This window comes from Sceloporus occidentalis, unplaced genomic scaffold (assembly GCF_023333645.1).
Source record: "Sceloporus occidentalis isolate IW3139 unplaced genomic scaffold, rSceOcc1.0.p SCAF_11, whole genome shotgun sequence".
In the NCBI taxonomy this organism is placed as follows: Eukaryota; Metazoa; Chordata; class Lepidosauria; order Squamata; family Phrynosomatidae; genus Sceloporus; species Sceloporus occidentalis.
The window spans coordinates 21,305,820-21,328,315 of record NW_028316991.1 but is presented as its reverse complement, the minus strand read 5'-3'; the positions used below and the strand labels follow the sequence as shown (position 1 = coordinate 21,328,315).

Here is a 22,496-nt window from a genome sequence, read left to right as displayed (position 1 = left end):
ACACTCCTATCATGCCTAGGCAGCCAGTATATGCTGGAATCTGGGCATGAAAGGAATGTGATTACAGCCTCCCTATGCCATGCTATCACCCAACACTTACACATCCATGCTATCTGAAACCCTCATTCACAAACATTCAGCATAACACCCATCACTCTCACACACTAGCCACTCTCCCTGAATCTTGTCCTACCTTTCTTCTGTCACTGTCACTTTTCCTCCTCCTCTTCATTCTTCCTCTTCTTCTGTGTCCTGTCCTTCCGGTGCGGAAGACGGTGGGCGTGGCTTCAGTGTTTTTCTCAAATCCCGGCACACAAGTCCTGACGCACAGCCACAGTTGCCGTGACGGCACCCCTCAGATGAGCGGCAGCCGGGGTGGGCCGCCCCCCGCCAGGTACGCTACCGGCACGACGGCCGCATTCAATCCAGCCGCAAACTAAGCGGCTGCGTTGAATATCCGTCTGCCGGCCATCCGGCCGGCCCACTGGCCCGGATTCAGGGCGGCCTGGGGGGCAATTGCCCCCCGGCCCAGCCCGCCCCTGATTGTATTGTGTCTCCAGAGCAGGTCTTGGCGAGCTACGTTGCCAGTTTTCCTCCTGCATATTGCCGCTTGCTAATGTAGGAAAGATCTTTGTGCTGGTATCTATCAACTCTAGGGCCGCCTAGCTTGTCTATATGGTAGGGCCACACTTATATCATACGTTGGCAGCCTGTCAATCCCACGGCTGTCTTTAGACATAAAATGGGCCGGGGCAAGCTGCTCCTGGTACCCTCACAATGCTTACTGGAGACAACCCATGGAAAAAAATAATATTTTTCTCTGAGCATAAGATCCTGTGCTGTATACAGTAACCTACAGTATTAACATTGTAGAAAACTTGGGTTTTATTTCATTTAGTCCCAATAAGACTAATTTATCTGCAGACATTTAAAGCAACGGACTCTCCTTAGAAATAAAATAACAGATAATGTTTTCTGTGTGTTGCTGCATATATCCTAGGAGCTCATCACCGCCTGGTATATCGGCTTCCTGACATTAATTCTGTCGTCGTTTCTCGTCTACTTGGTTGAGAAGGACGACCCTGACGTAAATGAGCAGGGTGAGCCCAAACCCGAGGAATTTGAGACGTACGCCGACGCTTTATGGTGGGGATTGGTGAGTTGAATTTTTTACAGATATCTAATGCTGAAAATATTTATTATCTGAATAGGAAGTAATCAGCCTAAGGTGCATAACTTTCTTAAAGTAAAGAATAGAGCTGAGTGGAAAGTTTCACCCATAAGTTTCCATGACTGAGGTTCCCTGGCCATTTTATTACACTGTGAGGTAACTGCTTGCGACGTCCCGACCCACCTTCTAATATTGCATGCGTCCTGGGACCAGGAGGGGCTTTCATGCACTTTTGAATGCACCTTAGCACCAGTAGCGGTTGCAGTAGTCATGGGAAGACAGGAGGTATAGTACGACAAGCATCGTTGTATCCGCTTTAGTGTCTATTTACTAAGGGATGAGGCTTTCTGAGGTTAATGTATATAATTCCTGATGTCGGGGCGCACAGGCATTGCCAGAGGGTGTTCATGCAACCTTCACCATATCACTGAATCAGATCCCTCTAAAACCGTTTTGGACAGCTCAGAAACTTTGTTTCCGTTGTGTTTCCACAGATCACACTCGCAACAATAGGCTATGGGGACAAAACCCCAAAGACATGGGAGGGCCGTCTGATTGCTGCTACCTTTTCCTTGATTGGGGTTTCATTTTTTGCACTTCCTGCTGTGAGTATTAATTCAGAAGGTCACAGTAATCTACGAGTCGATACTGAACCTTTAATAATGACAAAGTTATATGATATATATATATATATATATAAATTGAGTAACCTTACACGCAACATACACGCGTACTACGCCTAGGTGGATCATCTCATGCGATATATGTCCACAGACGGGACTAAAACGTTGAGATATGGTGTACAGCTGCTATATAAAATATAGCCATTCTAAAAATAAATCTTCTTATCTTCTTTCTTTATTGTATATATGTATATATATGTATAATTATAAATATATATTGTTTTTCTTTAAGAAAGGAGAAACCATTTATACAATGCTTCCTTCAACATTTACAGGGGAGGACATGTTTTGCACAATGGCTGTATGTAATGAGATAAAAGCAGTTGACTTTTTCAGGTATATTCATAAAAATATGAGCTATTATTGAGACACAGCACCAAACTATCCTGAGAGCTCCTGTCCACAGTTGACAAACCAAATACAAATGGCAACTTGTCTATTCACAAGACATTCAGATGCTATTGAGTTGAGTTCCTGAGTCTCGTGTGTCATATTTTTTTTTTTTGCCAAGTTAGATCCTTTTTTTTAACTTGGCCAACACGACTTTCTGTGATTAGACCAGTTGATATGGTTTCCATTGCAACTCAAGTTGGGAGACAAGTTGAATCTGTGATTTCCTCCATTTAATCAATTTGTTGGGTTGAACTTGTTCACTTGACTTGGCTGCCAGCACTATTAAACTTGATCTTTAGTTGTTAGACCCCCATAGTCCAAACAAAAAAAGAATATATTGCACAGAAGTGCTACAGCTATTATAAGTTTTGTTATTTCTGAAATAACACATTTTGAAAGAAAAAAAGGTTTTCTAACATATATCTTTGTCCCTTAATTTATTCATAGTAAAATATTTTGCATATATCAAGACGGAAATTAAAAATCACAAAAAAACCAAATACAAATAAAGTATAATTTTATGTTTATAAAAAGAAATTACATTTTCACAAATTTTTGGTTTTTAATGTATCTTACATCTGTAGCAGAAGCACACGGACAGCTGGCTCCTTAAAACAGAAACGCCAGAAACCTGTAATCACGCAGGGGATACAAAAAGAAAAGCACAGAAAGCAACATTAATGTCTCGAGAGAACTCATTGCGCAGATGGTGAATTATATTCAGGCAGAAAAAAATTATAACAAAAAAATAACATTGTTTTATATAAAATATTTAAATGGGACCTGTCATCCTCGCAGCTTTTAACATTACTTAATTCATAAAAAATGCTCAGGAATATGTTTAAGTTGGTTAATAACTATGGATAATAATAATATAATATTATTTATTTTTTTATTAATTTTTCTATTGCAATCTATGCAAACCCATTACACTTAAAAAACTGAAATTCACAAGCAATTTAAAAAGAAAAAAAGTACATTCCACTTTGATGTGAAGAAATAGATTTTTTTTCTCTGGATTAGCAATATATCTACAAAACTCTATACTTTACCTTTAAATGTGTCTATTGATTTGCTCTTGTTGTTTTTTTTACAATATTTGTGAAATTATCGGTTAAGATATGTTGCTATTGTTTTAAAACAATCTTTTTTACTGTTTGAGTAGCAGAAGGGTGTGAAATGCGACGTGTATCACACAAGTCACAGGAAGAAGGACTGAAGGAGGTAGCTGGGAAGTCAACATTTTGTGTTTTTTGTTTCAGGGGATTTTAGGTTCAGGGCTGGCTCTCAAAGTTCAAGAACAACACCGACAAAAACATTTTGAGAAAAGAAGAAAGCCAGCTGCGGAACTAATTCAGGTCTGTATTTTCATTTCCAATTAAGTCTATATAACTTGTTCAGTAAAAGGTACAAAACTTCTATTCATTCACCATCCTAAAATCTGAGTTCCTCTTACATGGACTATTCTTTTAAATAGATTGGCATGATTGTTCCGACTCATTAATTTATCCCTCCTATTTGGTGGGAATCGACATGGCCTGGCAGCTTCCAAAAACAAGCGAAAAAAAATTCAGGTGCGCTCAGGAGTCCTCTATACAGTGAATCTCATAAATTAACACGAAAGGGTTAACAAAGCACGGCTGTGTCGGACTAAAACAATTCCTAAAGAATAATTATAACACATGTAAGAACCCAAGAATCGGCACTTAACATACATTTAAGATGCAGCTTGGCTTTCCGACGATTGGTAGGGATTACAGGGGGTGTGCCAATCAAAAAATGTTTGTGACGTATGTAACACATGCTAAATAATTAGAAAATTATCTGTATTTTATAGGCAAGAAGAAAGATAGCTTTGTATTTGATGCCCTGATACCCTTAAAGGATTATGATAAAAACATCATGGCGTCATATGCAAAGTAATTAATATAGCAGGTTTTTTTACAAAGTATAATTTAAGGACTTTATGCTATTGATCTATATATTTATTTTTACAATTCCAGGACACTTATTATTGGTACGCTTTCTGTTATACATTGTGCAGGAGGATACTTCCATTTAAGACATTATTGTCTGTTGTAGTACATACATGGTGCATTGTACATGTAAAGCTAACAGGTAGCTCTCCAGTAGGCCTTGACCTACATTTTCTTTATTTCTCGGCCATCATCTGGATGGTCATCTATTGGCGAGTGGGAGTTCTAGTCTAGGAGCTTTCTGTAATAAACATAAAAATAAATGGAAAACAAGGGTGGAAAAATTGTTACTTTAACAGAGGTCACAAGTCTCTTGTAAGAACAGGGCCGGCCTTAGGGGTGTGCGACCTGTGCGACCGCACAGGGCGCCATGGTAGCAGGGGCGCCTGCCCGGGACTTAACTTAAAACATTGGGGTTTTTTTGTTTTTGTTTTAACTTTATTTAACATCATTCATGTTAAATAAAGTTTAAAAAAAACAAAAAAACCCCCGATGCTTTAATCTAAGTCCCGGGCAGGGGCGCCGAGCGGTTGCTCGTGAAGTTCTCAGCAACCGCTCGGCGCCCCTTACTCTCCTTGACTCCGTCGCGGTGCCAGCATCTCATGTTGAGCGCCGGACTATTCCGGCGCTCAACATGAAATGCCGGCAGCGCGGCAGAGCGAGAAGACGGATGCCTCCCGGTCTCACCGCAGGACTCCGGCAACAAGTTAAGTGGGGGGGTGTAGTTTGAAGGGGCAGAGGGGGGGGGTTGTAGTTTGAAGGGGCAGAGGAGGGGTGTAGTTTGAAGGGGCAGAGGGGGGGGGGTTGTAGTTTGAAGGGGCAGAGGAGGGGTGTAGTTTGGAGGGGCAGGGGGGGTGTAGTTTGAAGGGGCGAGGGGGTTAGTTTGAAGGGACAGGGGGGGTAGTTTGAAGGGGCAGAGAGGGGGGTAGTTTGAGGGGGCAGTGAGGGGGGGGCGCCAGAGGAGTAGTCCGCACAGGGCGCCACAACGCCTAAGGCCGGCTCTGTGTAAGAATATACATCATGCATGCTCTCGGTCCTTTTCCACCATCCGGTTCCATGTCCCCAGCTCCACTTCTTCTCTTGCCACTTCTTGTCTTCTTTCTTTTGTCTTCTTTCTTCATTTGCTTCTCCCTGGTATCCACTCTGTTAACCAGGCCCCCCGGAGTGCTTTCTCAAAAGGGCGGAGCATCTGCGCACACCCTGTCCCCTGATTGGAAAAATGGGGGAGAGGCTGTCCCCGTGGGGCGGAGTGGCTCTGGCCATTTGCAAAAGTACTCCAAGAGACCAGATTATTGCAGCTTTTCCCCCCATTCCTTCAATTGTCGGAGAGAATATGCATGGAGGTTCTGTGGAAAAGCCACGGGCGGCCAAGTTAACAGAGCTGATACCAGGGAGAAGCGGACAAAGACAGGATAAATAAAACAGAAGAACGAGAAAGGGTAAGAGAAGAAGCAGAGCTGATGAAAAGGAGACAGGGAGGCGAAGTGGTCGAAGGTAGGGAGACATTGAGAGAGAGCATGAGAGAAAGTGTGAGAGAGACCGTGAGATAGCGTAAGTGTGAAAGAGCATGAGAGAGAGTGAGTGAGAGTGTAAAAGAGCGTGACTAATAGTGAATGAGTATTTCTTCTTAATTTGTGTTAAATTAACTAACATCAATTAACATTTCTACAAATCCGAATCTAATTTGGACTAATATGTATTTCTAACAATTTGAAACCATGGGGATATTCTGTGAATTAACCAACAACTTTTAAAAAACACATAAGTGCAACATACAAACATAAACATATGTAATTTTAGATTTTTGACACAAGATTTTTTTAACAGCATTAAATTTATGAAGTCTTTCCAGCATCTGGAAGGTCCTCACCCAGACCTCCTACTAATCTCCCTGAAGCTCATTTTCCAAACTTGGGACCTCTGCATTCATAGAAATTATGAGATTGATCTTGGTGCCTATGAGTTGTGTTATACAAATTGAGATGAATTTACCAGTAATTCCACACAAAAAACATATAAAAAAAACAACATACAAATTACTTCTCCTTGAACATTTCAACAATTTCTACTTTTTGGACCCCAACTGGTCTTTCTTTAGGTCGTGCACATAATGCAAGGTAATTAGGGTTGGGAGTATACCTGCAGACCAGGAATGGTCAGGTTCTTAGCTATTCCACTGTAGTTGTCTATGGGCTTCCATCACAGAATCCTATCACAGAGCAATAAGACAGCAGAGGCTTCTAGAATGGGTTTAATGTATAGGATTATAAGGTTCTGTTTGAACTGGTGCAGTTATTAACAATATTGTTTCTGCTTCTGTAGTCTGCCTGGAGATTTTATGCCACTAACTTAAGCAGGATTGACTTGACGGCAACATGGAGATACTACGAAACCATCGTCCAGTTTCCATATTTTAGGCAAGTATTTTAATATTCTATATAATGCACAGCATGCATTTGTTTACTTTCTTCAGCATCTCCCAGGAGACTCAACTCAAATGCGTATCTGCTCATTCTTCTATGTTTAATTATGGCCTGGGCCCAAAGGAAGGATCCAGCCACCGCTCTAAACCATAGCAGAGTTGAGCTTCCATTCCAAAACTTCAGTTTCGGTAAAGTTCCCGTTTACTTACACTGGAGTTGCCTGGATCTTAATGATGCTTTTAGACAAGTCTTCAAACCAAAAAATTGCCTTTTCAGAAGAAAGAGTCCATTTTCATTATGGTGACAGTTTTCTAACAAATAAATAAAACTGATATGATTAATTTTGTCAAGGATCATTAAAAAAATTAAGAGACTATTTATATTTATAAAAAAAAGAATTCTATTCTATTCGTCCTAAGATTGTTTTTGCCACAGGAGCCTACAACATTTGAAATGATCCCTGGAACACTTAGCAAAGGGACATTTGTTGCCCGAAATGATTCCTTTCTACAAACTGCTCTACCAGAGAAGCAAGGAGTTCCTTGTATCTGGAGGCTCATATCTCACTTCTTTTCACAGACTCTTAGCGTTAGTAGGAGCTAAAGGTGTCTGGTTATGACATCATAGCTCATTGCCCTGAGCCCCCAGGAAGACCCACCCCCAGGTGGCAGGAAAACGGACATCTCTGATGGAAGCTCTGTCTCTTTTGTTCCTTTTTAAGTCTTGTGGTGGGAGCATGAGGCTTGTTTCTTCAGAGCTCTGCTTCATTGCTCATCGAGGGAGCACAACGGGAAAGGTCTGAAGTAACTAACCTCATGCTGCCTTAATTTAGGCGACATTTAGAGGGAGATCTGTGATCTCCTGAACCGGCCCTGCTCCTTCAGGCAGAGAGTGCCCCCCCCGGTTACGACGCCCCAGGCGTCTGGTACTAAGACCGGTCCTAGGCATTAGAATAACCATATGTGTTCTGACATTTGAGATTAAGTTATATCGGGTCAAAAAACATAAATCAGAGTTCAGCCAAGTGAAAAGAATGTCCTTTTTTAAAATGTAAGGCTGTTGGAAGCATTGAAGAGGAGATTGTTTGAAGTCTACAAAGTACATTTGAAAGATTCACATCTGGCGATAGAACAGTATTTCAAACTGACTTCTAAAAGAAATAAACTTCATAGAAAAGAATGTGATAAAAACTATAATGTGGTGATGGCTATTTGGAAGGTCAGAACTTTTTTGGCAGAAAAACTGAACTTGGCTGTTTGACGAAAGCTTGGTGAACAGGTTGACCTAACTACCATGTCAGTCTTTATTCAGTAGACAGAGTCACAGAAGTTATTTAAACCACGTTTCTTATAGTCAATGTGGGTATTTTTATTTGACATTCATTTGGTGTCTATAATCTTAAAAAAAATTGGTAAACCTACATTGACCTTTCCAAGATAAAAATTATTTCTTGTCTTGAGAATGTTCTTGTATTTTCAGAGATACTAACCTTGGCTTATCTACTCTACCTAAAAAAAAATTCTGCTTCTCTGAACGGCATAGATTCCCCATATGTCCTTTAAATATAATACACTAATCTTAACTGCTTGGCAAATTGTTTTGCTTCAGGCTTAACCACAGGTGCGATAAGAAGTCATGTGGAGTAGTGGTCCGATTTATCTTTGGCAAAGGGTCTTGTGAGTGACATTTTTTTATACTCCTATCAACTAAAATGTATTCAGCTTTTACCTTATCCCACTTGGGTGTACGCAGATTTTTTTCCTGAGGGGCAAAATATCCTCCTAACCTCATCCCCATTACCAGCCATTGTTGGCCCAGGAGAGAGGTTTGCTGGTGGGAGACAAATGTTAGTTACTTATTAATGGCGAAAAATGATACGACCACGGAAGTAGTAGCTACAGACCACCATGTACCATGAACTTTAGTTTACAATAGCTGGGGTGGTAAAGATTAGCCACAAATACCCCAATCTACAACTGCCATGGTGTTCAGCAAGTAATGGCTGACTGTATATCCTGGGAGCTGCAGTTAGTGTGTAGTGTCAGCCACCACCACCCCAGTCTATAACTACAATTCCAATAAAGTTAGCCAGCAAGCCCAAACCCAATCTACAGTTACCAGCTGGCTCAACGTCATGGGAGTTGCAGTGAAGAAAAGTGAAGTAAAAAGGGACATAAAAGCTTTGAACCAAAATAGGACAACTTGGTAGTTTTCCAGCAGTTGTGGTAACATTTGGCACTGGAAGTGCTGTTATTACATTTGCCATGACGTTCAGCCAACTAAATGTATAACTGAGAATGAAATGTGCATTCTAACAGCAGCTGCACTGCCAATCCAAAATGATATAAAAACTAACCTTCGGCATTCCAGTTGATGGGTACTCACTTTCCCATGATACCAAACTGACTGAAAGTCATGGGAGCTGGAGTATAACTAACCCTAGCTGCAATACCATGTTTGAAATAAAGCCACCTTGTGCCTGCAGCCTGCAAACTGTGTCTCTCCTCAGGGGGGGACTCTGTGCCTGTGAAGGAGCAGCTACCAGAGTGAAGGGGAGGAGAGCAGCTAGAGGGGGAGGAAGAGAGCAGACAAAATCACTCTGACAGCAGAATTAAAGGCTTTTTTGCTGACTAGCAGGTGTTTTTTTCTACCTCTATGTCTAGTTAACCTACTCTAAACAGCCTACTGTTTCCCAGATCTGTCATTGCAAGGTAAGTGGGCAGGACAGAAAGAAAGAAAATATGCCCGGATAATCAAATAATAATTGTGTTAAAACACCATTATATTTAAACCCTTCCTGAAGACCTCTTATGCACAATAAAGTGAATATGCACAATTATATGACTTTTATATGACATTTGGGTTTTGAAATGTAGGATCAGTCAAACAAGTACATTTTTCTAGATACTGGCTTATCGGATCTATGAACCTCTTGTGGAAATTAGCTCCCTTGTTATATCACATGTTCCTGCGTTACTTATTATTTTTGGATTGGAAATATACTCTACTGTTAAAAAATATGTATATAAATAATCAATAACCACAGTGTTTCCTTCTTATGTGATCAAAGTGCAGAGAGTGCATTTAAAATATCCACGTAATAGATTATACTAGGTCTGCATTGAGCCATTAAGACAGTTGCATTGATTGTAATGTTTGTCTTCTTTCCTCTTTTTCTTGCATTTGGCTTAAAAAAGGAAAGAGCAGATGGATGGAGCTCCTAGGTATGTTTCTATAGTAACTATCTTACAATATGCTTTTTTCCCCCCAGTATGTTTGTTTTTCATTTAAGCCTCAGTAAGTGAAATGCTGTTTTTCTGTTTCTTGCTTTGTATAGTAGCAAATTGTTTACTTTGCATTCTTGACGTATCTCAGTGTTGCTCTGATTCCTTTGCCGGTCATTATCTTTCAAATAAACTCAACAGCTTGAAATGTTTCTTCCGAACCTGTTACAATAAAGTGGTATTCTGTGATAAAGCCACAAGGAAGGTTCTTGTAAAAATATTACCTGCTTTTGAAGATCCCACCAAAAACTATATTTTATTGCTCCTAAAATCTTGACCCGCAAATAGAATGAATTTTATTATATTGTATGAAAAATGGATATCCACATATTAGCCCAAGTGAAAATTGGATCTAGTTGATACCTTTTATTATGCACACAAAGATGATGATATAAAATTACATGAGGTTTTGGGACCTCAGAGTACCTTCAAATATCTGAAGGGACCTCTGATGTCCCCAAAGCTTCTATAGCAGGGGTGTCCAACCTGCGGCCCTCCAGCTGCTGCAGGACTACATCTCCCATACTCCTTAGCCAGCCCCTTAGCTGAAAGAGCATTATGGGAGATGTAGTCCTGCAGCAGCTGGAGGGCCGCAGGTTGGACACCCCTGTTCTATAGCTTTACAGCAAAAGGTATCAGCTTCAAGTAAAGCCTACATCATGGAACAAAAATAGTGCAGTAATAGCGGCTGGACACTAGGTGTTGTTGTGGGATCACAGCTCAATTATTGTCATACGGTAGTTCTCAGTGTTGTCTGTGATATTAAAGCCCAGCAATACTGTTTCAAAAGTAAAATACATAATTACTTTAGCGTTATCTCTAAATTGAGCCCTAACAAACATGACGGTGGCAAGACATTCTGAAGACAGGGTCAATTGTAGTTGGAAAGATCTATCTTTCATTGATAGTGTTTGTGGTAATCAGTTGGATTAGTGATTGAAATGTAACTAAGAGAAAATTCTGAAGTTTTAGCAAATGTCATTTTCTGGTTTTTGCATTCCTCAGTCATTGATCTTTTTTGTGCTTTTCTAAGACAATTTCCGCAGAAGCATGTCGAATTTACAATGCTGTTCAATAGCCTTGCATTGGAAGATTGTTTTTTAATTGCAACAAATACAATATTTACAAGTCTGTGATTTGGTTATCTATTGATAATCTTTTCTGAGTCATTTAGGGTGTAGTGCGTTTGTAAGTAGTGGCTACTGAAATGTTAATTCATGCAGTCTAAGATTGAGGTTTGATTAATGAAATAGTTATCTTTGATATTGTTTTAAATTTCACATATAATTCTGAGACTTTTGATTCTATTCACAAAGAAGTTGAGTTAAGCTCAGACTGGTACTCTTAAAAGTACTCTTACATGCTAACACTTGCAAAACACCTGCATGTTCACCAGCCTGTGAGTTGTTTTCCAGGCTTGTGACTTAAAATTTTGTGAGCTGCAGGCGATGGCACGAAACTGTGTTCAATGTGAGCTTGCATGGCCTCCTCTGTATCTTGCACAATAACCCATCCACTAATTAAAAAAAACCAACAAACTAATAGTTATGCCTGTGCATGGTGGGGTGGGTGTGAGTGAGAAATTAAGTAAACCTGGGGTAATATGTCATTTTATACCCTCATCCTTTGCTAATAGGGGTTAGAATATATCTATAAAGAAAACCTTAAGGGAGGCACAGGCCCTCAGCCGTACTTCTTTATTCTGTTCCTACAGTTAGTAGAAGTATTATTAAACACTCATCTACAGACACCAGACAAGCCAGAAGGCTTGTTTTTTCCCTCAGAAATTCTGGGTAGGTGTATGCAAATAAGGCTAACAATTAACTTTCATGGATCCCTTGAAAGCAATTACCCGCTGTACAAGACAGCCTTTAAACAAAACTCGGGTAAGAGGTGCAATAGCCAGATCACCACTCAATGGCCAGCTTTTTTTTGTCCTTAATGGGAGTCGTCAGCATGAGGTTGTGATACTGGCTTAATAGTTGAGGCTTGGGTTAGCCAAGAAATACCATTACATAAGTTATGGTGGGTAAAGGTGATGGAAAACCCTTCCATTTAAATTTAAGGGGTAGTAGAAGCATTATTATACACTCATCTACAGACACCAGACAAGCCAGAAGGCTTGTTTCTCCCTCAGAAATCTCCACAACCACAAGGGATTCTGGGTAGGCGCATGCAAATAAGGTTAACAATTCTCACCTTTGCCTCTATATCCACTTTATACATGGATCTCTTGAAAGGGCTGTCTTGTACAGCGGCCAATTACTTTCAGGGGTTCCATGTATAAAGTGGATATAGAGGCAAAGATGATAATTGTTAACCTTATTTGCATGTGCCTACCCAGAATCCCTTGTGGTTGTGGCAGCACCATGAGATTTCTGAGGGAAAAGCAAGCATTCTGGCTTGTCTGGTGCTTAAAATGCTTCTACTACTATTTAAGTGTAAATTTAATGGTGTTCCTAGGGTTATAATCTAAGTAATGCCCCTTGGGGAGCATCTTTGACCGTCCAACCCCCAGATCATTAGAGTGAAGTGCTTTGGTAAGTGGCACTGACCCCATCCTTTGCCCCCTCCATCCTCCTCCTGTGTGATGGACAAATTTACGTGAATTTTTTTAAAAAAACCCCTACCTACCACCTTTACCCCTAGGTCCCCCTGGTCACTCAAAGGGTGCCACCTGTAAGGAAAAAAAGGTTCACTTACCTTCTTATGATTTTTAATAGCAATGATCCTTGAGGCCCTTGATCCTCAATTTTCAGCATAATCTTTTACTCTGTATGCAACACTGAGGCTATAAGTGTGCTAAGATTACCATAGCAGTGAGTACTCTAGAAAGTAATATGAAAGTATTGTTAAACTACCAGCACCTCCCTTGACCTTACAACTTGCAACATATTTATAATCAATAGAGCAAGGGCACCCAACACTAAATGCCCCGAAGGAAAGTAATTGGGTTGTGACGTCATTCTTTGGTGTTCTAAGTGTATATGCATGCGCACCAGTGAGTACTGGTTATCAGTATCAAAATTGATGCTTGGGACTCTTCTACCCTGAGGGTTCAGATGAACATCGCTAGGGAAAATACTTGAAACACAGTCCTCATCCTCGTCTGGTACCTTACGCCATCCGCAAAGTGTAGTTAATACAATCTGGATGCTAAATGGTTTAAGATCCTCATTCACAGAAAAAACTGTGTCTCGTAATCTTAGATAAATTCAAAGCATTTTCTGTAACCGGGTTTTAAAGCATACCATCTATAAAATATATGTAACGTTCTAGACGTGAATTCATCAATTATTTTTAGCGTGCTAAAAATGATTTTCCGAGATTGAAAACTCTGCCAGTGGGTAAAATATTGGCGTCTCTTTTTTTTTATTTTTCGGCTTTGATGTTATGAGTTCAGAAAGAGGTATCTGTCAAAAAACGAAAAGAGACATTTACAGCAAAATCTCTGTTAAATCCATGAAAAAATTATGTAGGAAAAAAAATTAACATTCTGGCTAAAAGAGAAATCTACATAAACAACAATTGGCATTTTGTGTGCTGTGGACTACAACTCCTATCAGACGCAGTATTTACTCAGATATATTTGTACCTTTTTTGGTGCCTGCAATTGTTTAGAATTAATGGCGTAAGCTGCTGACAGACAATGTTTTTAACAGCCTGTAATAAAGACATTATAACGCACGTAATGTCATGTTTGGGGAAAGATAAGGCCCAGATTACTTTATATGAACATTAAATAAAAGCATTATTAAGAAGGGATTAGACAGGAAGTAGGAAGGACAAGGTCGAAAGCCGTCGGGCATAATAATGGGTGGGTCAGAGCCAACTTTAAACCACGCCCATTCACATACCACAGCCCTGGTAATGGAACATTCTCATACCCACAACATTTCATTTGGGTGTGGCTGTAGGCATGAGTGGGCAGGGCCAGGGGGTGGAGCTGGTAAAGGGCCACCCAACCACCTTACCCAAAGAGACCCCTGGCGGCGCTCAGCTGTAGAACATTGTGAGTTGGCCGCATTGGCGCTGCAATGGAGTTCCCTGCTGCGTCTCCATTAATTATACAGCTGCCTGGGCCGGTCAGGGGAGATTAAAGTTGAATAGTTGTCGGTTTCTAGGAATTTTATCAGGGCAGCCACGTGAGCCGCAGAGATAATGAGATCCTGGTAACAACTTTGCCGATTCTCATCATGGGTACTATTTATAATACAACTGGATCCAGTTCCAGAAACGTTGACAGTGTAGCATTCAAAAACATTTGACTGGAAACGTTTATTGTGAAATGAATGGGTTTTTACTGTACTTGGAGACTTTCCTGCTCCGTCTATCTGGAGCCCTCCTTGTGGGATGCGGGTATGAAGCCCCACTAATGTTCTTGGGCGGTCCCACAGACATCAGTGGTCGGTCCCGCTGAATTTCTGGGATACACAACAGTGTTGAAGGGTAAGTGGGTTGCGCCGCAACGCTGTTCCTGCGGCCCTAAGCTTCCCCGGAGCGACCTGGATACCTTGAGAAGTGGTGCAAGTTCCCGGTTATGGTTTTTACCTTAACCCATACCCCTATACAAATAGGAAATAATGTAGCCTATATCATTTGACCTTGCATTCTGTTCCTGCAGAAGAATACATGCGAGTGTCTAAGCCTACAATGAGTGACAGCCCAAATTGGGTGACCTGGTACCTTTTGTTTTTAGTCTAACCCTGGTTTGAATCAAGTTCATAACATTAAATGTTACACAATGCATATCATACACATCTCATAATTGAACCAATATCCATGTATTTTCCATTATGCATGTATTCTCACAGATTGCCATCCTAATACTTTCTCCTTCACTTTTCAGTAATGTCATATTTAGTAGGGAGTCATTGGGATCAAGCATCAAAAGAAAATTTAGGTATAAAAGCACTGAGATCCCCTCACCCATTCTTGCATGCCACCCCTGCCTGCACTGTATGAAGACATAATACGTGCCCAAAAAACATACGGGCCGTGGACAGCATGCAGATCAAGCTCAGGGTTATGTATGATGTGCATCGAGATATGTGTCAGCTGTGTTGTTCAAATCCCCGTGATGTGGCTGAAGAAAAAACAATTCTTTGTCATTCCAATCCCATTAATAAACATTTTTACATTTCCATTAAACTATGTATTATATGTGTATTTATATTTCTATCTATCTATCTATCTACCTATCTATCTACCTATCTATCTATCTATCTATCTATCTATCTACCTATCTATGTGATTTGTTGACATTAATAAATTTGTTTTCTGTAAAGTTACTAAATATTAAAATCTAAGTATCCTCTAGATTGTAAGCTCCTATGGGCAGGGCCTCCCTCACTTGTTGTTTCTGTAAGCCAAATTGTTATATTACATACTACTTGTTATGTCCTGTCTGCCCATTGTACAGCGCTACGGAATTTAGTGGCGCTATATAATTCAATAAATAATAATAATCCAAGACATGTGAATAATCACCCTAAATGTGGCTTAATTATTTTAGCAAATATAGATAAAGGTTCGGTGAGGGGGTCAGGGCTTTATCAAGACTATGAATGCCTAGTTGGGCTTGTCAAGAGTTGAGGAATGCAAGACAGAGCTTATCTCAGACTTATCCTTGCAATGACTTTCCTTAAAGTGCAGGCAAGTGTGGGCTGGCAAGTCTGACTTATCTTGTGAGGAGCTCGCCCAGCCAAGCCTTGGGTCCCCCTCCGACCCTGGCTCAAGTCATGCCACCTCACTTGCAGGCGTGTTCACCTCTTGTAAAACCCCATAAACATTTTGAGGTCCTAGAAAAGAGGAACATCAGGGAGTAGAGAGAAGAAGAAGGGCAAAGGGTTTTACCCCCCTGATGACTGACACTTGGAGAAAATGCTAATTTTATGGTCTAACTTGACTCTATATTTAAAGCTTTGTTCTTTAAACTGCTATTGATACACATTGTACATCATAAATATTTACTGTATTTGAGAAAAACCATCAAAATACCCAGAAACTTTCGTCCCACACTGCTTCCCTTTCTCTTCCATTGAGGCAACACCACACCATTTACACTTAGCATGGTCCACCCTAGCGAGATAAATCATAAAAAAATGTTCAATCATATCTCACAACTCAAATGCACGGATGGTCCAAGTTACGGTCAGCAGGAACCGTCTGTTTGTGGCTGCTCCCTACTTATCTCTGCTAATAACTGTATTGACAGTCACCGCTATCCGTAAATATATATTTAACATAAGAAATAACGGTATCTCTACTGGAGCACAAAAGGCACGGGGCGAATATCGATCTTCCGATTGTTCATCTTAATAAGGAAAGGCAACATAAAAAAATATGAAGTCACTTGAGCTTTCAAGACCTCAGAGGACTTTTATTCATTCCATCTAAAATCTCGAAAGCTTATATAGCTTTATCTCTTTGTTGCCCCAATGAAAAGTATCTACTTTGAGGACTCCATCTTCCTAATGTGCAATTTGCGTTTTTTGGAACATTTATATATTATTTGCATGCATTTGTGAAACTGTTATTTTTTTTAATTGCATGGTCTTTTTTTTAATTGCTTGATTATTAAATGTGATAATTGCATGTTCTCCCATGTGTTTTTGTTTTTTTTTGGTTAGGTAAGCGTCTGTCGGAACTTACCTGTAGCATTAGACAGTGTTGCATTCTTGGCCTGTGAAAACCATTGTACAGCGCTACGGAATATGATGGCGCTGTATAAATCAATAAATAAAAATTCATATTTAACGTTACATCTTTTTTTTATTTTAATACTGCAAGTTTTTCCACCAATATATAAATTAAATATTAATTATTTTAAGAAATTATAAAAGGAAATTCTGCAAGAAGGTTAATGGTATGCGGTATAATGCATACACCATACGAAGAGGTCTACCACGGGGTATATAATGGTGAAACAAGTGGGCTTACTAGTTAATGACAGTATACACAGTACTATGCAAAGGTGAATGATGGCTCCACAAGAAGACTTTCTTGTATAAACAAAATCCAATTGTGAGGTTTTGGGTATATTAATGTATTCAATTAAATGATTACAATTTTTGGTGAACAATAATATTTCTTTTTCCTTTTTCATATAAAATGTATGTATTTTATATGTGTCTGAAAAATTAAATGGACAATATTATTACCTTTAAATTTTTGGAAATAGTCAAATTGTTTGAGTTGGCTTTGTTGTTTTTTTTTTACTTTACTGAGATGTGGTAGATATGTGGAACAGCCTCCCAGTAGAAGTGGTAAAGGGTTTTACCTTCTTCTGGAAATATTCTCAATATAGCCAATAGATAACGAAGCCTTCACTTATTCCATAAGTATTTCAATAAAGACCAAGGTCTCAATCAGGTTATAGTTTCAGCCGAATGGGTCTTAAATACTTTTCTATGATTACTGATAATAAAAAAAAAATATATTATATTAAGATATTTATTTGGAAGTTAAAAGATTTGCATGGGCCAATATCATCGTGCTTCTCGTCCAAGGAGGGCTGAGATGGTCCTGCATAATAAACAGTTAATATGGCTAGATAACATTTTGCCCATTTCAATTATTATTTTTTTGCAAATGAATAAAATGCACTTTTATTTTTACTAAAACATCTGAATAAATGATACAAAAATGTATTTTAGAGAAAAAACAAAAATCTAAAGTAAAAAATCTTAAGCAATAGATCACTTTCAGGCTTAATTTATTATTCTTTTTTTTCTCTGTATGTTAACAGGAAATTATTTAAAGGCTACTTAATATATTTTTTTAACCCCTTCTGTTATCAGTATTTTGTTGTATCTTCGAGAATTGTAATTACTCGATTTAATAACCATAAATGTTAAAATAAATAATAAATTCTGAAAATTAAAGAAAAAAAATAAAAAATAAACAACTTCAGTGTTGCCTTATGCAAAATTGTGGAAACTATATATTAAAACTTGAGAGACATGATTTAACGGAAATGGGATTTTAATTTATTGTTTAGCCAGAAGTGGAGTCTTTTGGATCGTGTCCGGCTTTCCAATCCCAGAGGAACTAGTCCAAAGTCAAAGACATTTTCCCCATTGAACATCGAAGGGGTTGAAGAAAGCCCGTCGAAAGAGGCCAAAAATATCGGATTGACCAACAAAGAACGTTTTCGTACGGCATTAAGAATGAAAGCCTACGCTTTCTGGCAGAGTTCAGAAGGTATAACCTTGTTTAAAATGGATTTCTCTATGTAGTTCAGTCAAATAAAGGATTATGTGAAAAAAGTTCAGTAAACAATTTATATTAAGGGTGCTGTTCCATCTGCTTGTTGTCCCCGAATACATCATGAGAAACACTTTTCCCAGTTCCGTTGAATGCCCAAGACTTTCCCAGAAAGAATTTTTTTTTAGCTGGGACCACTTGACACATGACACAAAACCAGGCACTGATAGGTTGTTGCCATAGAAAATGAAAAAAAGCTTTCCCAACGTTTCTATATGTTGTTATGTGATTAAAAGATGATAAAGACATGAATCTGCTAAACATTCTAGAGAGTACAATTAGTGTTTTGTCTAAATGGGATGGCAACAATGTTAAGTGACATGATCGCTTCTCATAGTTACTTATAATCATGTAGTTACTGATAACTATAATTAACTAATAACTATAATTATTTGTAGTCAGCCACTAGTTTAAGTTGATATGTTTGTCCTTATATCATAAGTATCATGTACATAGGTACATTGATACTTATTATATGTATATATAACATATACATAATAGGATTCTTCCTTTAATATGCTATTCCGTATAGATGAAATTTGTCATCATTTAAATTTTGGGATTATCTAAAAAAATATCAAAATGTTTAATCATAAAGAAGCTTTTTCTATTCTTATGACAACACGTACTACCAGCCTATCAGGAACTTTTTTGTGTGTCATGTGTCTACAGGCAACAATTAAGTAAATCTCCCAACTAATCTCGCAAGGAATATGGACAGTATTTTGTTTTTAATGCTATATTATTTAAAATATGTCTTACATTCAAATTTTATGCCGGGTACATTTAAATATAAAATCTAATTACTTTATTTGAAAGTCTTTAAATATAACATGTAATAAAAATTTAATTTATTACATATATATATATATAATATATATGTATATATATATATATAATATATATATATATATATATATATATATATAAAGAAAAATATATAAATTCAGCAAGATTTGATGTTTGTATTTAAATAGACTGTGTTGAACTTTTGTTTTCCTAAAAGAGGATAAAAATTGGTTTCATTTCATTAAAAGTTTTGTATGTTTTTCTCGTTATGCCTTGGATAATTATCTGGTTCCTTTATATAGACGCTGGAACAGCTGGAGATCCCATGAATGAAGCCGGGTACACCAATGAATTCCTAGTAGAAGATTTAATTCCAACTATAAAATCAGCTATCCACGCTTCTAGGTATTTTAAACAAAGAATATTCCAAAATCAAGCACATTATGAATGTGAAAGAGTGTAAAAATAGTGATGTTTTAAAAAGTATTAAAAAGAGTCTTATCATCATAGAAAACAACCACTGAGTGATAAGACTAGTTTTAAAACATTGAAACAAGAACTTATTTTAAAATAACCACCATTATGAGTAAATACAGCATTACTGACGGCAAAAACAATGATTAAAATATAATATTATTGGAAGCAGAGCCCAAGGGTTCTTTTGAAATGTTTTTTCTTTCTTTTAACTATTTTCTAATGTTCTTTTGAATGCAGAATTCTGCAGTTTCTATTACGTAAGAAGAAGTTTAAGGAGACGTTGAGGCCTTATGATGTGAAGGATGTCATAGAACAATATTCAGCTGGCCATTTAGATATGCTGTCAAGAATCAAATACCTCCAGACAAGGTACGTGGTTATAAAGCAGGCATATTTTGGCAAATTTAAGTATTTTTTTTAAAAAAAATGTACAGTAATTCACTAACAGTGAACTTTAAACATGACCATTAACCATAATAGTTGGAATGATAATACTCAAAAATGCTGGATCATACATAATAAACTCTTGTAACAGTTTAATATAATAACTTAAAATCTATATAAAATGTAAAACAAATGTTTTTTTCAACTCAATATGTTTTTATTTCTACTGCACAAGATCCACTAGTTTTTAATCATAAATGCGGCCTTTTTTTTTAAAATGTCCTATCGACAAAATGCTTGTATGATGTATTAATAAATATTTTATTTTTTTTTTAAACCCCAGAATAGATATGGTTTTAGCTCCCTGTCCCCTTTCGACTCCCAAACATAAAAAGTCACAGAAAGGATTGGGAGCCATTACTGGAGGATATGGATTTCCATCACAGCAAAGCCCAAGGTACTCAACCTCAAGTGCCATGACTATCATGACTATTCCTTTTTTAACATCCAGGTGGTTTCTCCATACCCGGTTTTGGAAATATTTAAGAAAAAAAGACCCGTTAAGAGGTGTCTCGCGCTCCAGTTATGAGGTGTCTCGTATTAGCAAGGTTCATGACATCTCGTGTGTAGTGGTCTGCATGCAGAAGGACAGGAGGATGAGAAGCATCGCTACTACAGACTACACACTCTCAATGTCAATTGTCCGTACTTGAAACCCAGGCAAAGAATCATAAGTGCATAGGAGTGTTCTGGAGATGGAATGTTTTATACAAATACTATTTCTTCTCTGTTGATTATTATACCTATTTTTGGCGAGTCCCGGCATCCAAGCTTGTATTTTGGCTCTCGACTTTCCTTGCCAACGCGGCTTCTGACTTTTGCCCAGCTCTCATTATATGATGATGGGAGGCGGCAGGGGGTTATTATTTTGTTTATGATTCTATGAACAAAGAGTGGGATGGGATGAGTTTAAAAGATATTTAGAATGCATAAGTCTTACCATAATAATTTTCAAATTATTTTCCCTTAGGCATGAACCATATGGATCCAAAACATCAGATATTGAAGACCAAAGCATGATGGGGAAATTTGTGAAAGTAGAACGACAGGTACCTGGAAATACTGTATATTTATTATCAAATATATATTATAGAAAATCCCCAAATTTCCTTACTCTTGTATTTTAAGTATAACCAAAGATATATATATATCGTGACGTACATATATATATGACGTACATTTCTCATTTAGATTGTATTTTCACGACAGGTTCAGGACATGGAAAAGAAGTTGGATTTTCTTGTCGATATGCACATGCAACAATTAGATCAGCTCCAAGTCCAGGTCACAGAATACTATCCTCTAAAAGAAGCGGCAGTCGAAGAGGAAGTTGGAGAAAGTGGATTTTCCGACCCTGGGAGATTAATTTATAATTATACGGAATCTTGCTCCCATGCAAGTCCTTATATGTTGAACCAAGTTTCATTTAGTAAAATAAATCAGTACGGTTTCTATGAAAATTACCCAATGGATTTTACTGCCCAAATGCCTTTTAATGGTCAAAACTGTACAAGGATGGCAATGCCTTCCATGTCGACTTACACCGAAAGACCAACAGTTTTGCCTATTCATACGTTAGTTGACTCTCGAGTAAACTACCAACATCAAGGAGCTGTGTCAAGTCCCTATTCAGAAAAGATTTCCCCGGTGCAGAGGAGAAGTTTTACAAGAGACAGTGACACGCCATTATCGCTTCTTTCCGTAAACCACGATGAGCTCCAGCGATCCCCAAGTGGGTTCAGTATTTCCCAAGAAAAGGAAGATTTCAGTTTTGGCCCAAACGGCTCCAACTGGATGAAAGAGAAACGTTTCTTGGCAGAAGGGGAGACAGATACTGACACAGACCCTTTCACGCCAAGTGGTCCCATGACTTTGTCTTCAACTGGAGATGGTATTTCAGATTCAATATGGACACCTTCAAAACCAGTTTAAAATTGATTGTCGGGTTAACTTTTCTTGGATTACCTTTTCTAACACTGTATTTATTCTTTGTATATGTCACTATACACTTTCCACAGTTGAATAGGTTATACCAATGGCTATATATGATGCATGTTTAAAAGTGATAGTCACTGCATCATCTCATGATTTTTTATAATTACTTTTAGGTTTATAGCGCTGAAATGGAGCAGTTTTTGGTTATGAGCATGATTTGCATGCATTTACAAAATGTAACCGTTACAAATATATTTTTTTTGTAATAATATGGCACATATCAACTTACAAGTGGAACTATGCAGAAAGATACTTGGTTATATTATTTTTTTGTTGCAGTGTTCTATAGTTTCTAATAATGTTTGTTTTATATAATTTACTATCAGTAGGAAACTATATAAAATTTTAATTTATATACCAAAAAAAGGTACCAAAACATAAAGATTTTGACATGTCTGCTGTCCAATTTGGATTTGGTCATTAGCAATCTTCACTTTCCAGAAGTAATTTTCAGGTCTCTACTGTGCTTTTTTTTTTTTATGACCGAGCGGCATTCTGGAAACAGTTTGATTTTCAGTAGCTCCTGGTATACAGTAATCGATCACAGCAGTGACATTATTGGTCTCATTTTTCAAACCAGAAGTCAAATAATT

The 22,496-nt window shown here is 38.1% G+C and overlaps 1 protein-coding gene across 1 annotated transcript in view; it reads left to right on the top strand.

Moving 5' to 3' along the window:
* LOC149305689 (potassium voltage-gated channel subfamily KQT member 3-like) overlaps positions 1–21,840 on the top strand; it is a 73,259-nt gene extending 51,419 nt beyond the window's left edge. The window contains exons 5-16 of the mRNA XM_089477293.1: positions 1,001–1,156; positions 1,666–1,776; positions 3,510–3,605; positions 6,546–6,640; positions 9,844–9,870; positions 14,780–14,833; positions 17,933–18,135; positions 19,290–19,392; positions 19,702–19,833; positions 20,192–20,305; positions 20,879–20,957; positions 21,118–21,840. Of these exons, the coding sequence (XP_089333419.1) occupies positions 1,001–1,156; positions 1,666–1,776; positions 3,510–3,605; positions 6,546–6,640; positions 9,844–9,870; positions 14,780–14,833; positions 17,933–18,135; positions 19,290–19,392; positions 19,702–19,833; positions 20,192–20,305; positions 20,879–20,957; positions 21,118–21,840 (1,893 nt within the window). The remainder of the gene's footprint in view (positions 1–1,000; positions 1,157–1,665; positions 1,777–3,509; positions 3,606–6,545; positions 6,641–9,843; positions 9,871–14,779; positions 14,834–17,932; positions 18,136–19,289; positions 19,393–19,701; positions 19,834–20,191; positions 20,306–20,878; positions 20,958–21,117) is intronic.
* Positions 21,841–22,496: the final 656 nt, after the last annotated feature.